Source organism: Nyctereutes procyonoides, unplaced genomic scaffold, assembly GCF_905146905.1.
Source record: "Nyctereutes procyonoides isolate TBG_1078 unplaced genomic scaffold, NYPRO_anot_genome, whole genome shotgun sequence".
Taxonomy (NCBI): Eukaryota; Metazoa; Chordata; class Mammalia; order Carnivora; family Canidae; genus Nyctereutes; species Nyctereutes procyonoides.
This window is the reverse complement of record NW_026575140.1, coordinates 40,732,809-40,754,958: the sequence shown is the minus strand read 5'-3', so window position 1 is coordinate 40,754,958 and position 22,150 is coordinate 40,732,809. Positions and strand designations below refer to the sequence as shown.

At 40.6% G+C, this 22,150-nt stretch overlaps 1 protein-coding gene and 1 long non-coding RNA gene across 9 annotated transcripts in view; one reads left to right on the top strand and one right to left on the bottom strand.

Annotated features, from left to right (window-relative positions):
* The window catches only part of NFIA (nuclear factor I A), a 368,402-nt gene extending 349,001 nt beyond the window's left edge, over positions 1 to 19,401 (bottom strand). For all 8 annotated transcript variants that reach the window (XM_055305118.1, XM_055305120.1, XM_055305119.1 and 5 more), the window contains exons 1-2: positions 19,069 to 19,401; positions 12,996 to 13,527 (exon numbers count right to left, since the gene is read on the bottom strand). In XM_055305118.1, the coding sequence (XP_055161093.1) occupies positions 12,996 to 13,527; positions 19,069 to 19,095 (559 nt within the window). In that variant the 5' untranslated portion in view covers positions 19,096 to 19,401. The remainder of the gene's footprint in view (positions 1 to 12,995; positions 13,528 to 19,068) is intronic.
* Positions 19,402 to 20,311: 910 nt separating this feature from the next.
* On the top strand, positions 20,312 to 21,494 carry LOC129496804 (uncharacterized). Its single transcript, XR_008661846.1, has 3 exons — positions 20,312 to 20,530; positions 20,685 to 20,948; positions 21,318 to 21,494. It is a non-coding gene; the product is annotated as an uncharacterized LOC129496804 (long non-coding RNA).
* The last annotated feature ends 656 nt before the right edge of the window (positions 21,495 to 22,150 follow it).

Genomic DNA, 22,150 nt, shown 5'->3' with positions numbered 1-22,150 from the left:
GGGAGATTAAAGAAAACAGAATAAGGCCAGATCAGTAAAAATGTTATTCGAGATTACAAGAAAATAAGGTGTGGGGGAGGAAGTGAGAGGGGGTGATTCTCAAGATTAGTAGCAAAAACAGATTTTCGAACTTGTTAAATTTTCATTATTTGGAGATAAAACACTCTTAAAATAAAGGAAACATCAGCGATTGCTAAAATCATCAGGTAAATTCTAATGTCTGTATCCAGGTGGCTTATTTAATCTGAAGACAAGATGGTTCTCCCTGGAGGAACCGAACTGCTAACATCCCATGAACTCTATCAAGTTTGCCTCACTTCTCTTACTGACTGTAAAACAAAGAAATCTGTCTTCAGTTTCATGATGTCCCACATGGTAGGGTGACTAATCCCCAACCATTTTTATTTACAGTGTTCAGAGTGAGTTTCTATGACAATCTCATGCCATTCTCAATGTTACACACAGATTTTCTGCCTTTTGAAAATAATTACAGAACAAATCATTTGTTCTGCACTCTATTCAAAGAAAAGCACACATATTAATGGCTGGACAAACAGATTTCACTTTCAGATTAAACAAAAAGCAGATAGAAGGGAGAGCGGGGGGAAAAAAAACGAAAACTCCGACACACACTGTTTGGGACCACCAGATTTTTGGGTTGTTGTCCGTGTTTCATTTATCAGACATGCGATAGTTCTTCTTCCTATCACCATCTGCACACACTTTCCCAGAAGACCCTCACAGCTGTCCCATTAACACACTAACACACACTCACACATATAGGACCTCTTCCGTGCTTTCTGTCTGAATGTCATACATATCTGTTTTCTTTTCACAAGAGAAAGAAAGGCAAAGCAGCTTGAGACCTCGGACAACTTAAAACCCACTTCAGTGTAAAAGTCTCAAGATTGCTAACTTTCTTCGGAGAGAGAGCAAAACAGAGAATTTAAGTGGCTATGCTACTGAGACTTGGCTGTGTTTTAGGAACTACTACCAACTGCCAAATGAATTCACCACGGCTTGCTCTCAAAGGCCTTCCCTTCCTTTCTGTTTGTCACTCCCTCATTCTCCTGCTGTTTAGTTTTCCTATAACTCTGTTTTATACTTCGGCATTACTAGAAGGATGTCCTCTAAAAAAGAAATAGAACTTTTTTGTGCACCACCAGCTTTCTTTAAAGAAAACATGCCACAGTGAACTATTAAATAATAAAAACCACCTGTGCCTTGTCCTGTATCTGCTTGAGTTTTCCTTCCATTTACCGAGATATTTTTGACATGAGAAAACAAAAAATGTACCACTTACTAGAAGTACCAGCAAGTGACAGGATTCCTCCACATATACCTGGTACAGTAAGGTCCTCTGCAATACCTAGAGCTGGCTCTACATATGTTTAAAACTTCCTATGGGCTATCAGTTTGTAAAGATCCTAATTCAAAGACATCAAAAGCTTTTAAATCTTAATTTCTGGGGCTCTTGGGTGGCTCAGTTGGTTAAGCCTCCGACTCTTGATTTCGGCTCCAGTCATGATCTCAGGGTCATGGGATCAAGCCCCACTTCAGGCTCTGTGCTCAGCATGGAGTCTGCTTGTCCCTCTCTGTCTCTCAATGAATAAATGAGTGAATGAATAAAATTTTTAGAATCTGAATTTCGGAAGGAATTTCATCTGAGATGGCACTGACTCATCTCCATAGTTATTTTCTTCTTTTCTGTATCCTTGGCGCTTAGCATAGTGCCTAACAGGTAGTAAGTGCTCAAAATATGTTTGCTGAACCAAGCTGCCAATGACACAGTGGAATCTGTCAACAAAGGCAACTGAGGAAGATTTTTCTTTTAAGCTTTTATTTATTTATTCATGAGAGACACAGAGAGAGAGAGAGAGAGGCAGGGACACAGGCAGAGGGAGAAGCAGGCTCCATGCAAGGAGCCTGATGTGGGACTCGATCCCAGGACCCCGGGATTACACCCTGAGCTGAAGGCAGATGCTCAACCGCTGAGCCACCCAGGCGTCCCACGAGGTAAATTTTCTATGCCAATACCAACCAAAGAGCTTCCACCTTGATGCAAGTGATAACAACAGGCTACGTATGACTGCACTCCACTGTACACAAGAATTTTCTAGCTTCACAGCTCCGGGACGCACACACTTAGCATCTTCACCTTGTAAAATGAAGGTTTCTTCTCAGTTTCCTTCAAGGCTTGAAACTCTGAAATCTACCAACAAACCAGAAAAAGCTCTAGTTGCACGCCTTTTTAAACTTCAGAGAAAAACCCATGGCTTTCAGCACCAGTACATACCTCCAGCAAACACTTTTTACCCCATCCATAAATTCTGGGGTGGAGCTCAGATAGCCTGGTATCTTGGGGACCACCTTGGAGACACAAAGCCCTAACCACTAACCATCCTGCCACAGATATGTTATTCAGCCTCTCTGCTTCTTCACCTGCACAAAAGCAATTATAAGCTCCCCTACCTAAATTTAAGGTCTATATGCAGAGCGAATAAGACAATGCATACGAAAAGCCAATTTAAATATTATAGAGGTTAACTACACCAGTCTGGGTTCTGATGGATCTGGCTTTAATCCGGGCTTTGCCACTTACTATTGGCAAGACCTTGAGTGAGTTACTAACAGTCTCTGAGCCTCAGTTTCCTGAATAACAGGAGTAACCCACAACAAAAGTCATCTACCATCTCTCCTCTCCCCCAACACCCAACATGAAAAATTCTCTAGAACCTGGAGAAGTCCAAAAGGAAAACAAAATAGAAACAAAGAAACCCACATAAAACCAGAGAAAGCCATATCCACAGTTTTGAAAAACCAACAAAGCCAATCCTAAGAAAGGGCACCCAGATATGTAAACTCCTTCAAGTGCCCACAATATTCAGTCTGTCATAAAATGCCTAGTGCAAAGCAAAATGCAGCATTACAGCTGCCCTGTCTTCACTTTCAAATAAGGTGATGGGGGAATAAAGGGCCAAAAATTTACATCTCTAAATGTGAATCTATGTTCTTCTTCTAATCTGTTTCCGAGCAATTCTGCTGTCTCATGACGCGGCTTCACTTACTCAGCACTGCCCCCACCCCAGAACCTCTGAGGCTCAACTGCAAATAAAGTAAAAAGCTATGCATAATCAGTCTTTATATAGCAAAATTGAAAATGTCTCTCTTTGAAGAATTACAAAGCTTTCTGTCTGAAACCTCTGACCTTTCTAGAGAAATCGGAGTCACTGTAGTTTAAAAATGTAGGTGGTAAAAGTACAAAGGATTACATTTATCCATTTTGCATGTTTGCCATCTTTTCTGAGATGAGGAGCAAATATCTTTAGAACAATTAGTTCTTCAATCCTAACATTTCAGACTGCAATATCCTCATTCTCCAAAGAGCTGTATACATCCTGGGCCCCATGAGATGGCACTTTTCTGTTAATTACTACTCCCACTTTATTTTACAGAAAATCTAAAGTACATAAATTCCATAACCTTTTTTAAAAACATAAGACATTTGTCCATACAGCGAATAGACCAAGAAAGTAATAAAAACTCATTTGGATCTTACTAAAAACCACTGTAATTCTTGATTGGGTGGGGAGGAGGGGGGACTTCCAAAGTACATGTAAAAGGAAAAAAGAATTCTTAATAAAAGTCCTTGTCACATATTAAGAGGCCATACAATAAAAGTATTGCAATGACTATCTTTCCCTGACAGGAACATACAACAATAGTTATGCTGTTGAACGGCATCAAGTTACAAAGACTTCATTCTCAGAAGTTACTTGAAACTACTCTCCAAAAGAGAACCTCTACCATTTAAAAGAAGGGGAGGAAAAGCCAACTAAGTGAATCAATCAGAGGCTTTAGTAACCTATTCATTTTTTCTATAATATGCATCCATGCAAAAATCTTTCTATGTTCACACAAAGATAGTGATCAGCTTTTGCCAAATTGTTATCCAGAATCCCTGCTTGATCTTCAACGTTTGTGACCCACTCATCTTTAACTTCCAATTACTAAATGCTAAAAATATTCTCTCAGGTAGATGCTGTTTTCCATCAACATTTTTAGCGTCTAATATTATTTATGAATTGTATTCAGCATCAAAGATATTTATGATTTTCCCTGCTGATCTGCCATTATGTCTGAGCCTGTACAGCTCTGTTTTAATAGTATGCAACAAAGGTTTACAGGAGATACATAGTATCTTAATTACTCATTCTATAGTGAGCTCTTAAGCATCTCCATTCCTCACTCATTTGGAATGTTTAAAAATGCCACGAAGAAGGGCTTGATGTCATCTTAACACTGAAATCCATCTGTCTATGGCCCTCTTTTGACTTTACTCCTTCTGCAGCCAAATTTTTCACAAAAGTTGATGAGAATTTGTCAACCTAAGGACTTGTAATGTCAGCTCCTTTGAAAGGCAATGGAATATTTGAAAGTGACAATGATGGGATCCTGCATGTAGAATATTCACTTTATGTAGGAGTTTAAAATTAAATAATCCTTTTAAGATCAAAATACACAGAGTTCCAAATGTTTCCAGTAGGGGAAGAGGCAGGCACATAACAGAAGAGAGAGTCCTGAGTTTCCCACAGGAAGTAACACATCCCTAATTTTGAAAATTAAAATTAAATGGTAATTGATATTGTAGCAAGGTAGTTCCTATTATCCACTGACAAATACCTTTCCATACCAAAAGTTACCACTCAGATCAAGCTATATAACTCACCACAGATACATCTTCCCCAAGAGCATGAACATGTTGCACTATCCAATCATGGGCTGGCAAAATTACAAAAGGAAATAAAATCACCCAAACCACAGCAACAAAGACAACAGCCTGATAATGGCAGATGCTAAACAGGCATACACAGAAATTTTTAGGTACTATTCATTTTTCAAAATATTTTATTGTTATCTTTATTTCATCTCACGTTTTTAACCTATTGAGCATTTCAAAAATATCCATTAAAATACTGTTAACACATATGCTCTGAAAATTATTTATGTTTAGAAACTCACAGATTATTGCAACCACCACAAATACTCATCAGAGACACAGAAAGGTAGGAAGTATGGAACAATCAATGGGTGTGAGTCTTATTTTTTTATTCTGATCCTCTCATTTCCAGTTTACACGTTTATTTACATCCTTCAGTTTTCTCTTGCTGCCATAACTGATACTCCACAACTTTTAGATTTATCAGCATTTCTAAAAGAGAAACTTAAAAAGGAAACCACATTTCCATTTTATTCAATGTAAGTTCAGTTCAGCAGCTTATTTTTAAATAAACCCTAGAAGAATTAATATACATACAATGAACATAGTATAAATTATAATTACAAGTCTTTTTTTCTATTTACAACTATAAAATTCACGTTGAATGAGTCTTTGAATTTTTGCACTGAAGTCATTAAGAACTAATCTTGCCTACACTTAAAGAAAAGAAAATAAGAGCATTAAATAGATCCACCCATAAATCAATCATTTAAGGGGATTAAGATGACCTTGTTTGTAGTTTGAATTTTTCTTCTTTCTCTTTTAAATTAAAAAAACAAATTTGACTGACAAACTCAATTTTTGCTTTCTTTTAATAATGACACAGAAGGCCATAATCAAAGGATCTTTTTAGAGCAAAGCAAATTTTAAAATTTTCAATCTAATCATCAAGGGAAGTGAGAAATACACCTCCTATGCATATAAGAAAGTATGTACAAAAATTTACCTAGTAAAATATGGCCTGCAATTCTGATTTTTAAACTGAAGCTTGCTTTAATTCTCAGTGGCTTCCCAAAGCATCCAGAACCATTCATCTACCTGACAAATAGGAAAAAACACTCCTTAAACTTGTGTAATAATCCTTCTATTCACCAAAGTTCAACATTCTAAAAACAAGAAAGAACAAGGCACTCCAGACTTTTGACCCCAGCCCTGACAAAAAGCATAAGAACATTTTCTCCCTCTCCTAACCAAGTAGGGCCTCATCCTGTGCCTAGGAACTGGACTCCATAGTAAAATATCTCAATGGGAAGGGTCTGGATTTTGACTTTTTCTTTCCCTCTGATTCGAGGTAGTGGATGATACCATTTAAATGACATCCAACCCCCCAAAAACAGGATATAGAGAAGGATACAGAATGGATCCAAACTGTTATTGAAGAGCACTAGGTTTAGAATCAGAAGGCCTGGCTTTAATCCTACTGTGCACCAATCACCTGGACAGTTTGAGACTTTATTTTCACCTGTACAAATGGAGAGTGCATCACTTATTTGCAATATGGCTGTGAATTTTTTTTAAAAAAAGAAAAAAAGAGAGAGAGAAACCTATAATGTATGGCAAAACTTAGTATGCTTGCTGCAAAACAGACAACTCTATAAAAGTTATCTGCCTTCCTGCCTTCCTGTCTTCCATCCATCTCCTATTCTCTATTTTCAATTAATCTAGGTCCGAAATATCTAGCACTAGGAAAGCATGCGAAAGCCATGAAGAGAAATTAAGTGTAAACGTCTCAAAGAACACTAAAGCTATTCCACTTCAATCGCTAGCTATTACGGTCATCCTGATCATGTCTGCATTTGGGATTAACAATGTATCACACATAAAAAAAAAAAAAGACCAGCTCTTGCCAAAATACACAATACGTAACAAAATAAAAAGAATTTCTTTCTCTCACTTTTATCTTACTTGGTTTCTCTGACAGAACGACATTTGTGGACTTATTTCTTTGCCTCATAAGCCATGTTTATTTAACCAGAATATTAATAGAGGGGATAATTCCGTTAGGTAAAATACACTTTTACACTGTGAAACGATCATAACAAAACATGAATGCGCTGTTTTCTAATATTTTCAGGAAAACCAAGCATAAAAGCCATTTCTGTCTTAGCAGCAACTAGAGAATCCTGGTAAGTTCAGAGGGACGCTAAAGTTTGGATCAATAATTTGTATCCTACAGTTGCCTAAGCAACAGCCAAAATTCTGATGACACTGGAAGTTATCACCTTAAAAAGCAAAATGGTAATAATAACAAACACCTCAACAGCCCCTTTTCCAAGTTTATATATGCTACAGTATCCCTTACTGGACCCTTAAACAATAAAAAAAACTGTTACAAAACTTTTCTTTTTCCAAAAATTTGTATAGAAACTCCGAAAGCCCCAAATAGTCTCTTAGAAACAAACTGCAAAAAAATGTGGAGAGATGGACTATAAAATTCTCCACTTGCTATCTTGTTGCTCAGGATTCTTTTACAGTTATTACTTAAGCCAAAATACTTTTGAGAGCATCTCCATTTGCGATTAAATTCACGGTTTTATGTTTCTCTTAACAAAACATGCCAGTTCATTCATTCTCTTCCTCCTCCACCTGACTTCTTCCTTCCCCTTACCCCACCCTCCCAAGGATTTACAATTTATAATATATTTAAAAACAAGATCTAACCTCTAAATAACGATGAGGAAGTTATTGCTGAAATGGTAATAAACTGGTGTTTTGCACATTCAGTGAATTCAATCTGTATTTCATGTTTTTTCTTCTCTTATAACCTCAAAATTGCTTTCAAGAATCTATATTAACATTTGCGAGCAATTAGAATTGTTGCTGCTTCTGTGCAAGTTTTAAAAAACTGACAGGCCATTCTGCATCCTCTGGAAGCAGCTTGAGGCCTTAACCAAGTGAAACACCCAGTCCTACTGTGTACAGCAGTGACCACAACAAAGGCTGTGGTTTCTCCCACACTAGCCCTAAATAGGTTTAAATTAATGCTATTCATCACTGGGTGGAAAAGAAGACAAGGCAAATCTAAGCCAGCAGCATTGGGAAATTTCTTACCAACACTCAAACCTCTTAGCCATAAATGAGCTGACCTCTGTTCATAAGTTTACTCCATAATAACCCTCCCTGACTTTGAATTCCCATCTTTTTCACTACATTCTAGATAAAAGATACTGTTACTATTTTCTAGGTAAAAGATATTGTTGCTACCCTCAAGTTCAGCAAAAACACTCAAGGATATAAAAGCCATATTTATCTTAAGCGTGTTGACTTGTTAGTGCTATTCCCTTTGAAGAATTAAAACATAAAAGATAAATTAAATTTTCTAGAACTGTGCATACACCACTGAGTTAGAATAGATCAGCGAGCCACAAACTCCACCTTGAGTTCAGTGTAAGGTTAGAGTAACAATTTGAGATAGGGTGGTACTGCTCTTTTAATTTTAAATGTCACTATACATTAGTCTTACACCTTCTTTTCCTTAATACAGTTTATTATTATAAAAATAAGGTGCCAGCTGCACAACTTTCTCCTCGTGAGTTTATTAAGGTACTGAAAAAGTTTAATTACATAACGTATAGTCCTAAAAGTTGACCATAAATACACATACACATGTATGCCTGCTAACAAAATATACTGAACATGTTTTAGATAAGCAATCCTGCCATAAACTAACATGATAAGTTATCCCAAAATTAAGAAATTACCATAACCAATTCAGCATAAAATTATAAACTGTAACAATCTAACAGTATTCATTTAAAATTTTTTACAATTATTCTATATGCACTGATAACCTTATGCATAGAATTATACCGTATTTAAAGTACCAACTTTTTTAAAAAGAAATCATTTGCACTGCTCTAAACAGCACTGTGTGCAGCCTTCATGTGCACACACATGCACACGAAGCACACACACACTCATACACAGACACTCCTAATCTTACACCTGCTCTGAAGCAGTAGGAAGTGAATTCTCAATCTGTCAACATGACCATCTGGTCTATCTGCATATCACGGCTTTCTCTATTACTATATGAAGGAATGACAATCACGAAGCCAAAATAAAAGTAAAATGCACCTGAATGGGAGTATCTCTCTCTTTGTGGAAATGGAATAATATGTGGCATATCAGAGCAAAACTGGCAGAATGTAAATAATTTAAAATGAGCATTCATTCACTACAGCATAATTAAATGAACAATATGGTACAAGTCGTGTGGTAATCGGTAACACCGGCCGTACAGGTTTACAGAACAGGTACCAGACTTCCAAGACACCCAAACAGTTCTTCCAGTGAGTGACAGGACCGTTACTATTCCTGGTCCAAGCAAAACTAAGTAGTGAGCGGGGTAGCGTGGAAGCAGCCAGCAGCTACCGGACTAAAACATCCCTGTACAAAAATGGTCACTTTCTACTTTACTACTAACACTACCCGTCCTACCGCCAGGACAAATTCAATTCACTCTGTCACTAGCTAATTAACAGTTACAGTAATCATCTGACAAATTTTTGTCATTTGTTAGTCCTTCAAAGCGAATTTTAAGGCGAGGGGAAAAAAAGAAAAAACTCCAATCTTAGAAAAATCCCCATCTGCAAAAGGTTGAAGATGCTCATTGTGATTTAGCTTTTGAGCCTAACGCCGCTTAAAAAATTAGCAAAGGCCTTACTTAGTTGATTTGAATATGATTCTATTTATTTAATTTTACTTTTTAAATGTCTCCACACAGCTGCCTCAGAGTTATATACTACTTCACAGCAGGTAATAACTATCAGAAATAAATTGTGGCTCTGTCATTCTGTGGTCTGGATATAGCAACTTACCTCTGTCCAAAAGATGAGTCCTTAAAAAGTCTAACCTCTTACAAAACTTAACTAAATTGAGAATCTTTCTAGAATCTGATTAAATTACCAGACGTTATATAGACGCAGTTAAAAAAAAAAAAAAAACTCTCCAGAAAGTTCTCGGTTGAGTGCCTACTAATGAACAAAGGTTAACTTTATCTAAAAGGTCAAATGCCTGGTGGCTAAGGTTATGACCTTAACAACTTAAATTGTGACCTTGCCACGTGCCGGGTATATTGTAGATTCTGATACAGATCATCTGGTAAAGACTGGTCATAAATTAGCTTTACTGTTACACGCCCACAAAGAAAACCATTTGCCACAATTCCATAACATCTTCAAGTTGTCATACGATACATATGGAAGGACGACTCAAATAAAGACCAAATGAAGGGCATAACACGGTTTTACTCTTTTATACTTTTAACGAGATGAAATTCTCAGGCTTATAGAATCACTCCAATTTCATTATACTTGTTACTGTTTATCAGCCACAAAATTCACACAGTTCTAATGCTGCTGGATTGAGAGAAAAAAAAAAAAAACCCGTGATGTAGTTTATGTATTGTATTTTAGCATCTCAGTAAGTCTTCGAATAAATCACCTCCGCTTTAAAAAAAAAAAAAAAAAGATTGATTCTGCACTGGCTTCCAGTATTTACACGTGTGTCCTAAGATTTCAACCTCCTACCAAAGAGAAGGCCGAGGCATGAAGCCGTAATTATCATATACGTTTTTAGAAGAGAAGAAAAAAAATTTCATTTGAGGGACTATCTAGAGGGAAAAATGGCATTTCAGAAGGAAAAAAAAAATGCAACACAGCAAAAGAGGGGGGGGGTGTGGGAAATCCACTATAGGTGAAAAGGCCACAATGGTTTTGGCATGTTTCTTGAAGCACGTTTCAGAGTCTCTGCCTCCTGCCAATACTGGCAAGTTCTCAAAACTTTTAAGGAGGTAAAAACATTGTTTAGTGTTTACAAATCTTCAGTATTATAACAGATGCTTGTCAAATCAGTTGTATGTAAGTTGACCGATCTACCTCATATTTGTATTGGCAATGAGCTTCCCTTCCACAAATAACAGGTCTCTAAATCTCTTAAATCAAATTTGTAATATTTTCAGACAAAAGGCCCTTAATATTTTCTTTTGCAGTCGTCCTGTTGCGTGCACAGAGCCGCAGCCATCACCGCGCTCGGTGAAAGCCAATGGTCTAACACTTGGCTGCCATTCAGGCCTACCAAGGGATTCTGGGATACGTCAGGAAAACCAAACCGAAAGGTAGTCTGATCCATGTTGCTGTCAATAAATCTTTCATAAGCAATAAGGATGCTACCTCTCCAAAGCCACCTTCTACCTGTCATTTTACCAACAGAATCCTTCAGGTACTGAAACCACCAGCAACCATGTTAGCTCAAGGATTTGGAGCAACAGCACAGTAACACACAGTCAGCGACGACAGAGGATGCACGTTATGGCACTAGCTAGGAAGGCTGCAGCTCCTGCAATCTATGGGAAATATTTATATCTAAAACTCAGAACGAGTGCTTCTCAAAGGGACAAAAGTGTAAGTGGTATTCCATTTTGGGGTACCTGGTAAGGAAGCACACCCCATGATGTGCACCACCTGTTGGCAGCACCCGCATTTTTTCTTGACTGGTCCAACGAGAGCATTTGTTAAAATTTATAAATTATTTACTTTTCTAAATATCGAAAAGATTAAACACAAGATCTTAAAGAGTCCTCCCTGAAAGCACTTACAACACCCATCTTTTTTTTTTTTTTTTTTTTTTTTTTTTTTTGCACCTTGCCTTTCTCTTTCGGAACCTCCACTTACATACACAAATTAATTTTTTAAAAATTTAACTCTGCTTTTCCAGTAGAGAAAACAAAGTAACAATAGGGTGAAAAGGGGATTAAGAAAGGGATACTTGTTCCTGTCTAGAGGTCATTAGAGAGGTGTTGCCTTTTCATTTCACTACCCAGAACGGGCTAAAGCAACAGGCACTCCTTACCAATTAAGTATACATTCTCCAAAACCCAAATATTTGAAACACTTACAGATCACATCCTCTAAAATACTTATCTATCCCCTGCCAACAGAATGCAAATGATAATGTGACATGCTTGCAAAGTTAATTTCTCCAGTTTCTTATGTAAGGACAGATGGATAACAAAAGTTCTCTTTCTAAAACATATATTGAGAAAAATAATAGAGAATATGCTATCAGCTGGCTTCTTTTTTAAAAAAGCTCACATTCTTAGAATTAAAAACATTTTACAAAAACAGTACAGTGTTGATTTTACAGGTAACACCTCTCTTTGTGGAAAAAAAAATACATAAATATATGAACCCCAAAACAGCCTACTTGTAGGATTCCACAACCTTCTTTTTTCCATCTGGCTCAAGTAATTGCCATGAAAATAAAATCTAGCAAGGCCGATATGTACATATAAAAAAGTCAACAAGTTACACAAGACCTGAGCTTTCCCATAACACAATGAACCTTTTGTCTAAATCAAGGCAAAAGAAACAAAGTAAAAATGCATTCTTTTAGTCAGTGCTCAATAGTTTTAGCCTGAATGCTACTCTAAATGCTGTAATATATACACAGGTAAAACATGCCTCAAAACCAGCCTTCAAACAATAAAGAATCTTATCACCAATCAAAGCAACTCACTAAATCAATGATCAATATCGATTTCTCAGTGCATTCATGCACTACACAGATTGGCTACTTTTAAGATTAACCTCCCCATCAATTAAAGAGTTGGTCTGTTTCTCGCTCAGCTTAGACACTACAAATTCCTAAACACAGAGCTACTAAGTTTGCCTATTAATGTGATTCTTTTTCCTTCCTAAATGATCAGCAATTTGATAGTACTCGTACCACCTCTTCTTAACTAGCAGGGGGTTCAAGAGGCCCCAGCAGGTTAAAAACACACCCGGAAGATAAGCAACTAAAAATACTGCCTCGCCACCAAACCCAGTGCTTGTGAACGAAATCTCCACTTGCCATTTACAACATCGCCTTTATTACAGAAGTTTTATGAGGCTTCTCTCACCCATCATCAAAAAAGGGTGATCTAAACATATCACAGGACTACCAACACCTCTGATAACACCACTCACCAAAAGAAGAGAACTTGGTGAGTGAGAGTCCTCTCAAAACTAGGCTTATCCACCTGAATGAAGGTGTCCCTGCAGACTGTGGGGCTGCTGGCTGTTCTGACTTTGGTTTACCTCTGAAACCACACTGCCCCTCTGTACGCGGCCTGCAATAACTTAGAGGGTTCGGGAATGGCCCCGGCACATACGGAGGTCAGCAGAAAAGAAACACACAAGAAAGTCGAACAACTTCTCACCATCGCACTTACCTGCTGCATGCACAAAGTATGCCAAATATAAATCGAGTTCCTTAACAGAAACCCCTATGTGATGGGGCTGCACACAGAGCCCTGGATTAGAGCACTGTGGGGACTTTACAAGGCGCTCGCCATCAGTACTTTCGAGCGGAATACCTTTAAATAAAATCACCATAACAAGGTCCAACCTCCAGACTTTATCTGCCTGGCGAAGGCAGTCAATTCTTCGCATCTTGCCTTTCTGGTCTGGGTTGGAAAGAACACAACATGGAGGCTTTTTCCCCGTAACTGTAAGAACAAAATCCTCTCGGTACTCAGGTCGGATATCTTTTCGCAACTTGGCCAGAAGTCGAGATGCCCACTTCTGCTTGACCTCTGGTTTTTCACTTAGCAACTCATCCTTCACGGCTCTCTCTTCTTCTTTTGACATACGCTTTTCGTGTTTTTTGAAGTATTTTCGTTTTCGGGCCTGCAGGTTGAACCATGTGTAGGCAAAGGCTCGGACGTGGGGCAGAAGTGCTTCAATGAAAGGATGAAATTCATCCTGGAGGAATGAATAAACACAAAAATGTAACTAGCATGAAAACAAAAGGAAAGAACTTTTTTTTTTTTTCCTTCAGATGGTCATTTAAAAAGAAATGCTTATTTCACTTGAAAGTTAACTCAGGCATTACATTACCAAAATTATACAGAGGATGCCTATGGGAAATCTGACAGGGGAAAAAAAGGAAACGGTAGCTTTTCTCACAATCTCAAAGAAGAAAATTGCTAAAAAATTTTAAATGTTTTGATATGTTCACCAAAGTGCACCAGGTCCTATTGCCAGGCCTAGGTCCCAAATCCTTTAGATAATAAGTGAAATTTATTGAAATGCTTATAACAATATATAATCATAACCCTATTTCAAGAAAGGCATATCTAATTTTGCTCCAGCCTTGACCTCACTACTTGTAGTACAGCCAGGTCTCGGCCGCCAGATTGGCAAATCCTAAACATTTAGATGCCAGTCAATGTTTATGGAAGTCTAGGAGCAAAAAAAAAATCATCTCGACGATCAATGAAAACAAAGACTTTCCCTCTAAAAATATTGCATGTAGACTCTAATCTGTTTCTTAGGCATTTTGGTAACATCTTAATTCCTTCTTAAGGATTACGGTTGCATATAATTTTTTTAGTCAAAAACTTAGAAAAATCTGGCATATAGAAAAGATGAATTTGATATTCTTCAGACTGAAATAAAAGATCTATCTCGAAGACATACTTGCTGATACTATGGGAATGAAACAAAAAGAAAAAAAAAAGGGGGGGGAACAAAGAAAAGCGTACATGCCAGATAGTAAATAGAATGCGTCATTGTGACAACAGGGTTGCAACTAAATACAGTTAATTTTGTGAAATGCCTTCGGTAATAATCATCCCTAAAAAAAGAGAATCAGTATTTAATTCCTGAAATTAATATTTCAGGCTTTTTCTCACAAGGAAACAGAGAACGTGGTACATTTAATGTTTACGAGACTCCAGGAAAACCCTCACGGTTGCCTCTTAAAATTCAAGTAATTTGAAAATAAAATTCAATTTAAAATATTTAAATTTTTCTTACTGTCTTATGAAAATGTTTGATTTTTTTACCTGATATTTCCTTAGGAAATATAAATGTAAAATTAAAGAAAAATTAAACAGTAACCTCCACAAAGCTTTCTGAGTACATCTAACTTTTGATTAACCAACCCACACTAATCTTACATAACTTCTCTCCGCCGCACAAACCCCCAAAAGATAAATTATTTACTTTCAAATAAATGAGGATAAGAAAACCAAAAAGATATTTGATGACTTTTTTAAAAAGAGTGTAGGACACACAAATATTATAAAATGCATTCTTTTTTGGTTTGTAATATCCATTTAAATATACACTTTGGAGGCACAAGTAACTGTAACGTCCAAAATACTATTACTATACAAAAATTATTAAATTTTTAAATGTTCAAATGTAAATTGAGTGGCTAAAATTGGAAAAAGATTTTATCAGGTCTGTTAAAATATTATAAATTATAATCAATCATCTAAACACTATATATGATTATTTTTAAAGTACACATTAATGTAATACATAATAAATCACTTCAATAATTGGCATTTATCTTTTTCTTCTCTGAACAAATTTTAGACTCTACATTACAAATTTAGCTTTGAAAACTGCTCTTTTTCAATAAAAATCCAAAAGAGAAGTCAGCTTTTATAACACGTGTGCATTCTTCAAGTGGAGAGGGAACAGAAAAAAAATGCAAGAATCATATTATTCTTTACCATAAACATTTTAAATCTCTGATGTTTAAGAATCTTTCTTATTGCCATAATTTAAAAGAGAGAAGGGGGATTTTTTCAGGTCACAGTTTATCTAACAAGGTATACGCCACACCGCAAAGCATTTAAACATTACTAAATTCTGGGCTCATCCTTGAAATGCTCTAAAATACATAAAATTTGGAATTGAAACAGTCCTTCACATAGATTGATTTTTTACAGGACATGCTAGGGACCAAGGTTCTGTGGTATTATGTTAAGAACTCCTGGAGTCTACCTTAACTACAAAGTGAGCTTTCACCAAAAGATTTCATTTTAAAATCTCAGGCCCATTTTATAAAGCAAAGAACAACTAAGTTCCAAACAATTCACATTTATGTTAAAATGTTATCTTACTCAAAAGCTTTAATAATAATAATAAACATTTTTTTAAAACCATTCTAATATGGCATTTAAGTGTTTGAAGATACTCCTAAGTGAGCTGCTCACAGGACTGCGAACTGCGTTCATTTCGTGTTCAAGAGGATTTTGTTTACCTGCCAACCAAATGCCTATATATCTCACCATAAAAGCCCTTAAATGAGGCCAACTCTGTCAACTAATTATTAAGAATAATCTAAGTCCCCAATTCTGCATCAAAAGTATTTACAACTTATCACTCCCCAAAGGTTTCAAGAATGTGCCAGTAAAAGTGCACAATATTTTGTATAACTTTACTCACATGTACTATCAAAGCGTTAATCATCTTTCTCAACTCACAATTAGAAATACTCCAGACCATCAAAAGTAAAGAATATCGTTAACTTGTAGGAAATGTCAAGGCACAGCATAAATTAATTTAAAAAAATATATATATATATATAAATAGCCCTATTAAGCATGTTGCTGCACATATTACCATAAGCCACGTAATATTTCAAGATATTTGGGAGATAATAAAGAATATTTTACATATGTACTCAGTGAGAAAGTTATAGGCCACCAATGAAAACAAACCTGAAAACCTGTTTCAAAAGCGGTATGACTTTGAATCAGCATCTTATATGTTGATCTGTTTGTAAGTAAGCCAAGTTTAAGAACCACTAAACGCTGATATTTCTAGAACTACTTTTAAAGGTTCACCTATAAATTTCTACTGGGGTATCGTTCTATGGCCAGATAAATGATTTGGCTATGACATGCTTATATGGATTAAAAGATGATGTCTGGCATTTTCCTGATAAAGTTTTAAAAATTGCATACACGTACATGGAGTTTATTCTTTCATTTAGAGTACTTCTATCACTGTGCTTACTGGACTTTTTCTTTAATGACCAATAAACTACCTAAGTTTTTCTTTTTAAAACTGGTTCTAAAGCTTTGCAAGCATTCCAGCAAGTTAAATAAAATTGTAAATCAATTTTTAAGAGAAGAATTAAAAATTCTTCTCATTCACTAGTTAGTGTACAATTTCTTCACAAACTGTTATACTCAGTGTTTCTTTTACTGGTGTTTCCAGAAGAAGGCCTAGGGAGTGTATCAATCACGCTGCCAAATATGGTTGTTGTTTTTTTTTTTTTTTTAAACTTTCTTAATGTGTTAATGGCTCATGAGCCAAGAGAATCCAGCTTTGTCAAGTACCTGACTATGCCCTGGGCCTGCATGGATACACAGGTATCCTTATATATGCACCAACCCAAAATATAAATTTATCTTTCTCGAGAGCTCACTTGAGAAGACGTTCATGTATCTGCTAAGGTCATGCCCCATTATTGCAGCACCCTGGTATTGTCTACAAGTTCTCTCTGCTGCAAACTTTTGCCAGCAAGAACCTCAGCCTTTGAATCTCAGCATTTCCACTGTAGTCATAACTCATTCAAATTCTCTTACACTTTGCATCTTATCCATATGCAATTGTGAACCTTGCCAGAAGTGGTTGGAAAAGTTTCATTCCACACTTCCACAAGTTCCTAAAATAGGAACTTTGGAAGTTTGTTAGGGAAAAATAAAAAACTTTTACAATAACTCAAAGCAACTGCTACCCATTACTAATGCTAGGCCTAAATCCCAAACAGATCATTTCAACATAAAAGATGCATTTAAGAGTCTTCTGAGATCAAATACCGGTATTATTCCTGTTAGATATTGCAATAAGAAAGGATGTCATGTGAGAAATAAATCCAGAATCTAGAGAGGAAAGGGGGAAAAAAAAAATCACTGGTACTTTTTAACCTTCCATAAAGTATTCGGGTTAAACCGTTATCTCCTGCTAAATGAAAGCAATAAGTGGCAGCAGGTTTTTTTTTTTTTAAGGGAGTGATAAATAAACATTTTATATGGAGCATACAACTTCATGTAGGTGATTAATGGTCAGACTGCAACGTACCAAAACAGTATGAAAGCTCACACTTTTTTCCCAAAAAAAATAAATAAATATAAAAAAAAATTTTTTAAGCGCAAAAATCACTTTGACTTCATGCCTTTTAGTCCAAGAAAATAAATAATATATTCAAAAGGGACCAGATTTGGGGCCGTGGAGTAGCAGTATTTTGCCCAGGGGTGGTGCAGACAAGAGAGGGATGGAAAGGGAGGACCTGGGAAGGAGGGGCGGGGGGCGAGAGGGACCCACGGTCGGAGCAGAGTCGGAGGGGAAAAGTTGCCCCCGTCCTGCGCGCGGAGCTGCCCGAGTCGCGCGGCGGCGGCGGGAGGCGGGAGGCGGCGGCGGGAGGCGGGAGGCGGCGGCGGGAGGCGGCGGCGGCGGCGGCGGCGGGGGAGCCGCGTCCGGCCCGGGTTGCTGCTCGGGCTCGCGGCCCGGAGCCCAACTCCGCCCGGCGCTCCCCGGCCCGCGGCCCGCGGCCTCCGCGGCTCGCAGCCCTGCGCGGCGTGGGCTCGTGCCGGCACCGAAACTTTCACTCGGGAAAGCGAGCGGGCGACGGACGAGCGGCAAGGACGCAGGCTCCACCCGGCCGGCGCCGGGGGACGCGCGTCCACGCAGCCCGCTCCGCCGAGCCCGGGGGCCGGCTCGCCGCCGCCGCCGCCGCCGCCGCCGCCGCCGCCGCCCGCCCGCGTCCGAGGGGCGCTGTCCCGGCCGGGCCCGGGGCGCCGGCCCGCCCGCCCGCCCGCCCGCGTCCCGCCCGCGGCCGGACCCCAAAGGCTGACAAACAATAAACAAAAGTAAGAGTTTGGGGAGGCTGCGGCGGCGCGGGCTCCGCGCGCGGGCCGTGGGCGCAGGGGCGCGAGTTCCCCCGCACCGGGGGCTTCCGTGGCCCGGAGCGTGCGGGGCGCGCGGCGGGCTCGGTGGGCGGCCCCCTCCCCGGAGCCGCGGAACTACAGACACCGGCCTGCCGGCTGCAGAAACGCTGAGTCCAGATTTCAGCGTGTCATGGGCTGCAACCCCGCCGAAACACGTGCGGGGCGTCCGAAAACACCGCCGTTCCGCAGTCAGTCGCCCCGATATTAATTAACGCATTAATAAGAGGGCGCCATTAGCCATGTGCCCACACAAATGGCCGTGCAAGAGGAATGCACCCGCGTGGAAACAAAGTTACTTTCTTAGAGCTGCATTTCCCCCCCCCCCCGCCTGCCCCCAACACACACACGAGCACACGCGCGCACACACACACAGAAACACGCGCAGACACGGGCACACAGCAAGGCTCATGCCCCGGGCCTGGCCAGCGCGACGGTCCCCGGCACCCCGCGCCCGGCCCCGGGGCTGCCCCCGCGCCCGCGCCCCCGCGCCCCCGCGCCCCCGCGCCCCCCGCCCTGCCACACACCCCGCCGCATCCAAACAGCTGCTTACCTGGGTGAGACAGAGCGGAGAATACATAACTGCCGGGCGGTGGGGTGTGCGTGTGCGTCTGGGTGTGCGGTTTGGAGGTGTGCGTGAGTGCGGGTGAGAAAGGAGAAAGAGGGAGAGAGGAAGAGAAAGAGAGAGAAGGGGGGAGAAAAAAAAATCAAGCCTGCTTCTTGCGTTCACATTTCCAACTCGGCTCAACTGCAGCCAGCCAGCCAGCGCGATTGCCGCTCCATGAGCTGAACTTTAACCCCGCCTAGAGTTTCCCTACACTCCACTATACATGTCTACTGTACGCGGGCGTTAAAGGCATAGCGCACCCTTTCCCGCTCCCGCGCCCGCCCGCCCGGCCCGGTGCCCGCGAGCTGCCCGCGCGCCCGCGCCCGCCTCCGCCACCGCTCTGCACCGCACCGCACAGCCGCCGCCCGCTCGCGCCGCCGCCGGGGGGGGGGGGGGTGCGTGGGGGAGGGGGCGGCTGCGGCGCCGCGCGGCCAGCCGGGTCCCGAGCCTCCGCGGCCGCTCGCGCTCGCTCGCTCGCTCGCTCGCTCCCTCTCTCGCTCCCTCGCTCGCTCGCAGGCTCTCTCGCTCCCTCGGCCCCCCCCGCCCCCGCTTCCCCGCTCAGCGCATTACTGGGTAACGCAGTGAGGAGCAGTTACAGTCTGTACTCCCGGGCAGCTATAGGCTGCCACAGGATGTGCTTAAGCAAACAAAACTACTTTTCCTCATCCCCATCCCCCAAGCCCCGCCGCAGACCTTCGCGGACCTCGGTGGAGGACTTGGGCAACTTTGCCAGGTTGCCCTGCGCTCCCGGCTCGCTGTGTGCGCACGTAGAAAACCGAGGAGCAGGCCGGGGGGGGTGGGGGGTGGGGGGCAGGGGGGGGGCAAATTTGCATGTATGCAAATTTTTTTTAAAAATCAGACCTCCTAGGTAACTTTTCCGCGCCCCCCCCCCTTCTGAAATGCGGTACGGCTCAAAGCATTGTAATCTCTCCAGCGAAGCTTTCTGTGGGAATAGATCGTCGGTAGAGGTAATTATGCACAAAATCCTGCAAACTTTGTGCAGCTTCAGTCCTATGGCATTCAGAAGCGGGGGTGGTGGGGAATAATTTCACACAGAAGAGTCATCGGATTTGGGGGGGGGCGGTAAAAGAGGGGGGGGTGTCTGGAGAAAAGGAGGCGGAGATTAATGAGCGTTCTCCCTCCCAGGACTGTGAAACTAGTGGGTCTGAACACAGACGCCATAGAAAAAGTTCTATCACGTTCAGAAACAACAGTGGTTTAGCTGTGACATCTTTTTCTTTTTAGGAGGGAAAAAAAAATGTGAAAGGGATGTCCCCTAAGGGAAGGGAGATATTCTGGTCCACAGACGCGTGCCCAGAACTGGACACAGGCTATCATTACCGTCCCCGTTCCTGGGACACCTCTGGAAGGGTGCCTTTTAAGAATCCCCTCTTTTTTCCTCCCCCAGGTAATCATTCTTAAAATGGAAAAGAGCTTCCTGCAATTATTTTAGGTTTGCTAAAGTATTGTTTTGGCATAAAAGGGGGGTGGTTTTTAGGGTTTGGCAAGTTGCCAATAAGCCTGCTTTTCCAGTTTTTTTTAACCTCATATTTTCTCTCCAGGCTTTCCTCTCTGATGGAACAACAACAACAACAACAACAAAACCCTTCTTTTTCCCTGACCCCTATCCCATCTCATCATCCCCCATCTTCCTAACTGTAGTTTGCAAGCCTGCTGCATTTGCGAACCCTTCTCAAAATTCCAAGAGGAAAGACCAGGGTGAAAGACACTGGCACACAGACTGGGAAATCTGCACCTTGGCAGAGGTTACAGAGCCAGAGAGCCTCTGAAAAGGGGAAACTCCTGTAGGAATGCCCACTCTGCAGGTGAGTGAGAGGTGACGTGCTAAGGCCACTCTCATTCAGACTGCGTTCCCCTCTGCACCCTCCACCTTTTTTTTTTTTCCTTTAAGTAAGGGGCAAGAAATCTGTTACTGGAAAAAGCAAAATATAATCCTCTGAAATATTCTGCATGTGTCTAAAGTCATTGTATGCTTGTTCTCCAGTTGCTTTGTGGCTAAAATAATTTCTGAATGCTCAAGACCATCTTCACAAACCCCGCTCCTAAACATCCTTGGAAACGTCTCAAATTATTTATTAAGGGGTGAGGGGAGATAATGACTTAAATCTTTAATGAGAGAGTCCCATTTTCCCCAACTAAATAACTGCTTCTCCTTGGTTCCTTTTGGATTTCAGCAGAAGAGAAATGTCCTAAAAGCTAAGCTGAGTTACAGAGACACCCTCCCTGGCCACGGAAACCTTTGCTGGGATCTATAACTTCAACTCGCTCCAAGTTTCCTCGATAGAAGTTTCTGGCTGACAGTCCCAACATGTAACTGAGGCACAGTGAGAAGTTATTGTTCCGTGTGTACTCTTGGGAAGCTCTCTTCCAGAGCAGATTAAAATCTTTCTTTTGCTGTATTAAAAGATAGAGTTCACATCTGCCTCTTTCCAAAACAAGAAAGATTCTTCCTTTTAACCGAATCTTAAGAAAAAGAAAAGGTTTTTTTTTTTTTTTTAAGGGATTGGAACACCGCCCTGGTTTTTAAAAATAGGGAAAAGTAATTTAATGCTGATATTTCTAGTTTAAAAACTTCTTTTGTTGCAGCAGTGAACGTGCCCGCGATTTCCAGCTCTCTGCGGTTAGCAATATTATCTTAAGTAACTTTTGGCGCCCTTCGTAAGACTTTTGGATATGGGACGATTGTTTGCGCCCTCTAGGCAAGGGCTGGATCCAAGTTCAGCACCAAAGCCCTGCACATCCGCTCCTGCTTTCTCTCCTATCTCCGCCAGCTCCCGCTCCCTCCCCCGCGGGATGGGGGGGGGGGGCTTGGCAGGAGGGGGAGAGGCGGGGGGAACTCTACAAAGCACCGTTCCAACTACAGCCTTTGGAAACAAGACTGAGAAAAATACAGTAGAAGAGTTACAGTTACAGAAAGGCTTCTGGTAACTTTCTCTCCAACAGGCATAAATTTAAACACACACACAAAGAAACAGATGTTCCGCAAAGGGCAGTCTGGGGGTAGAAA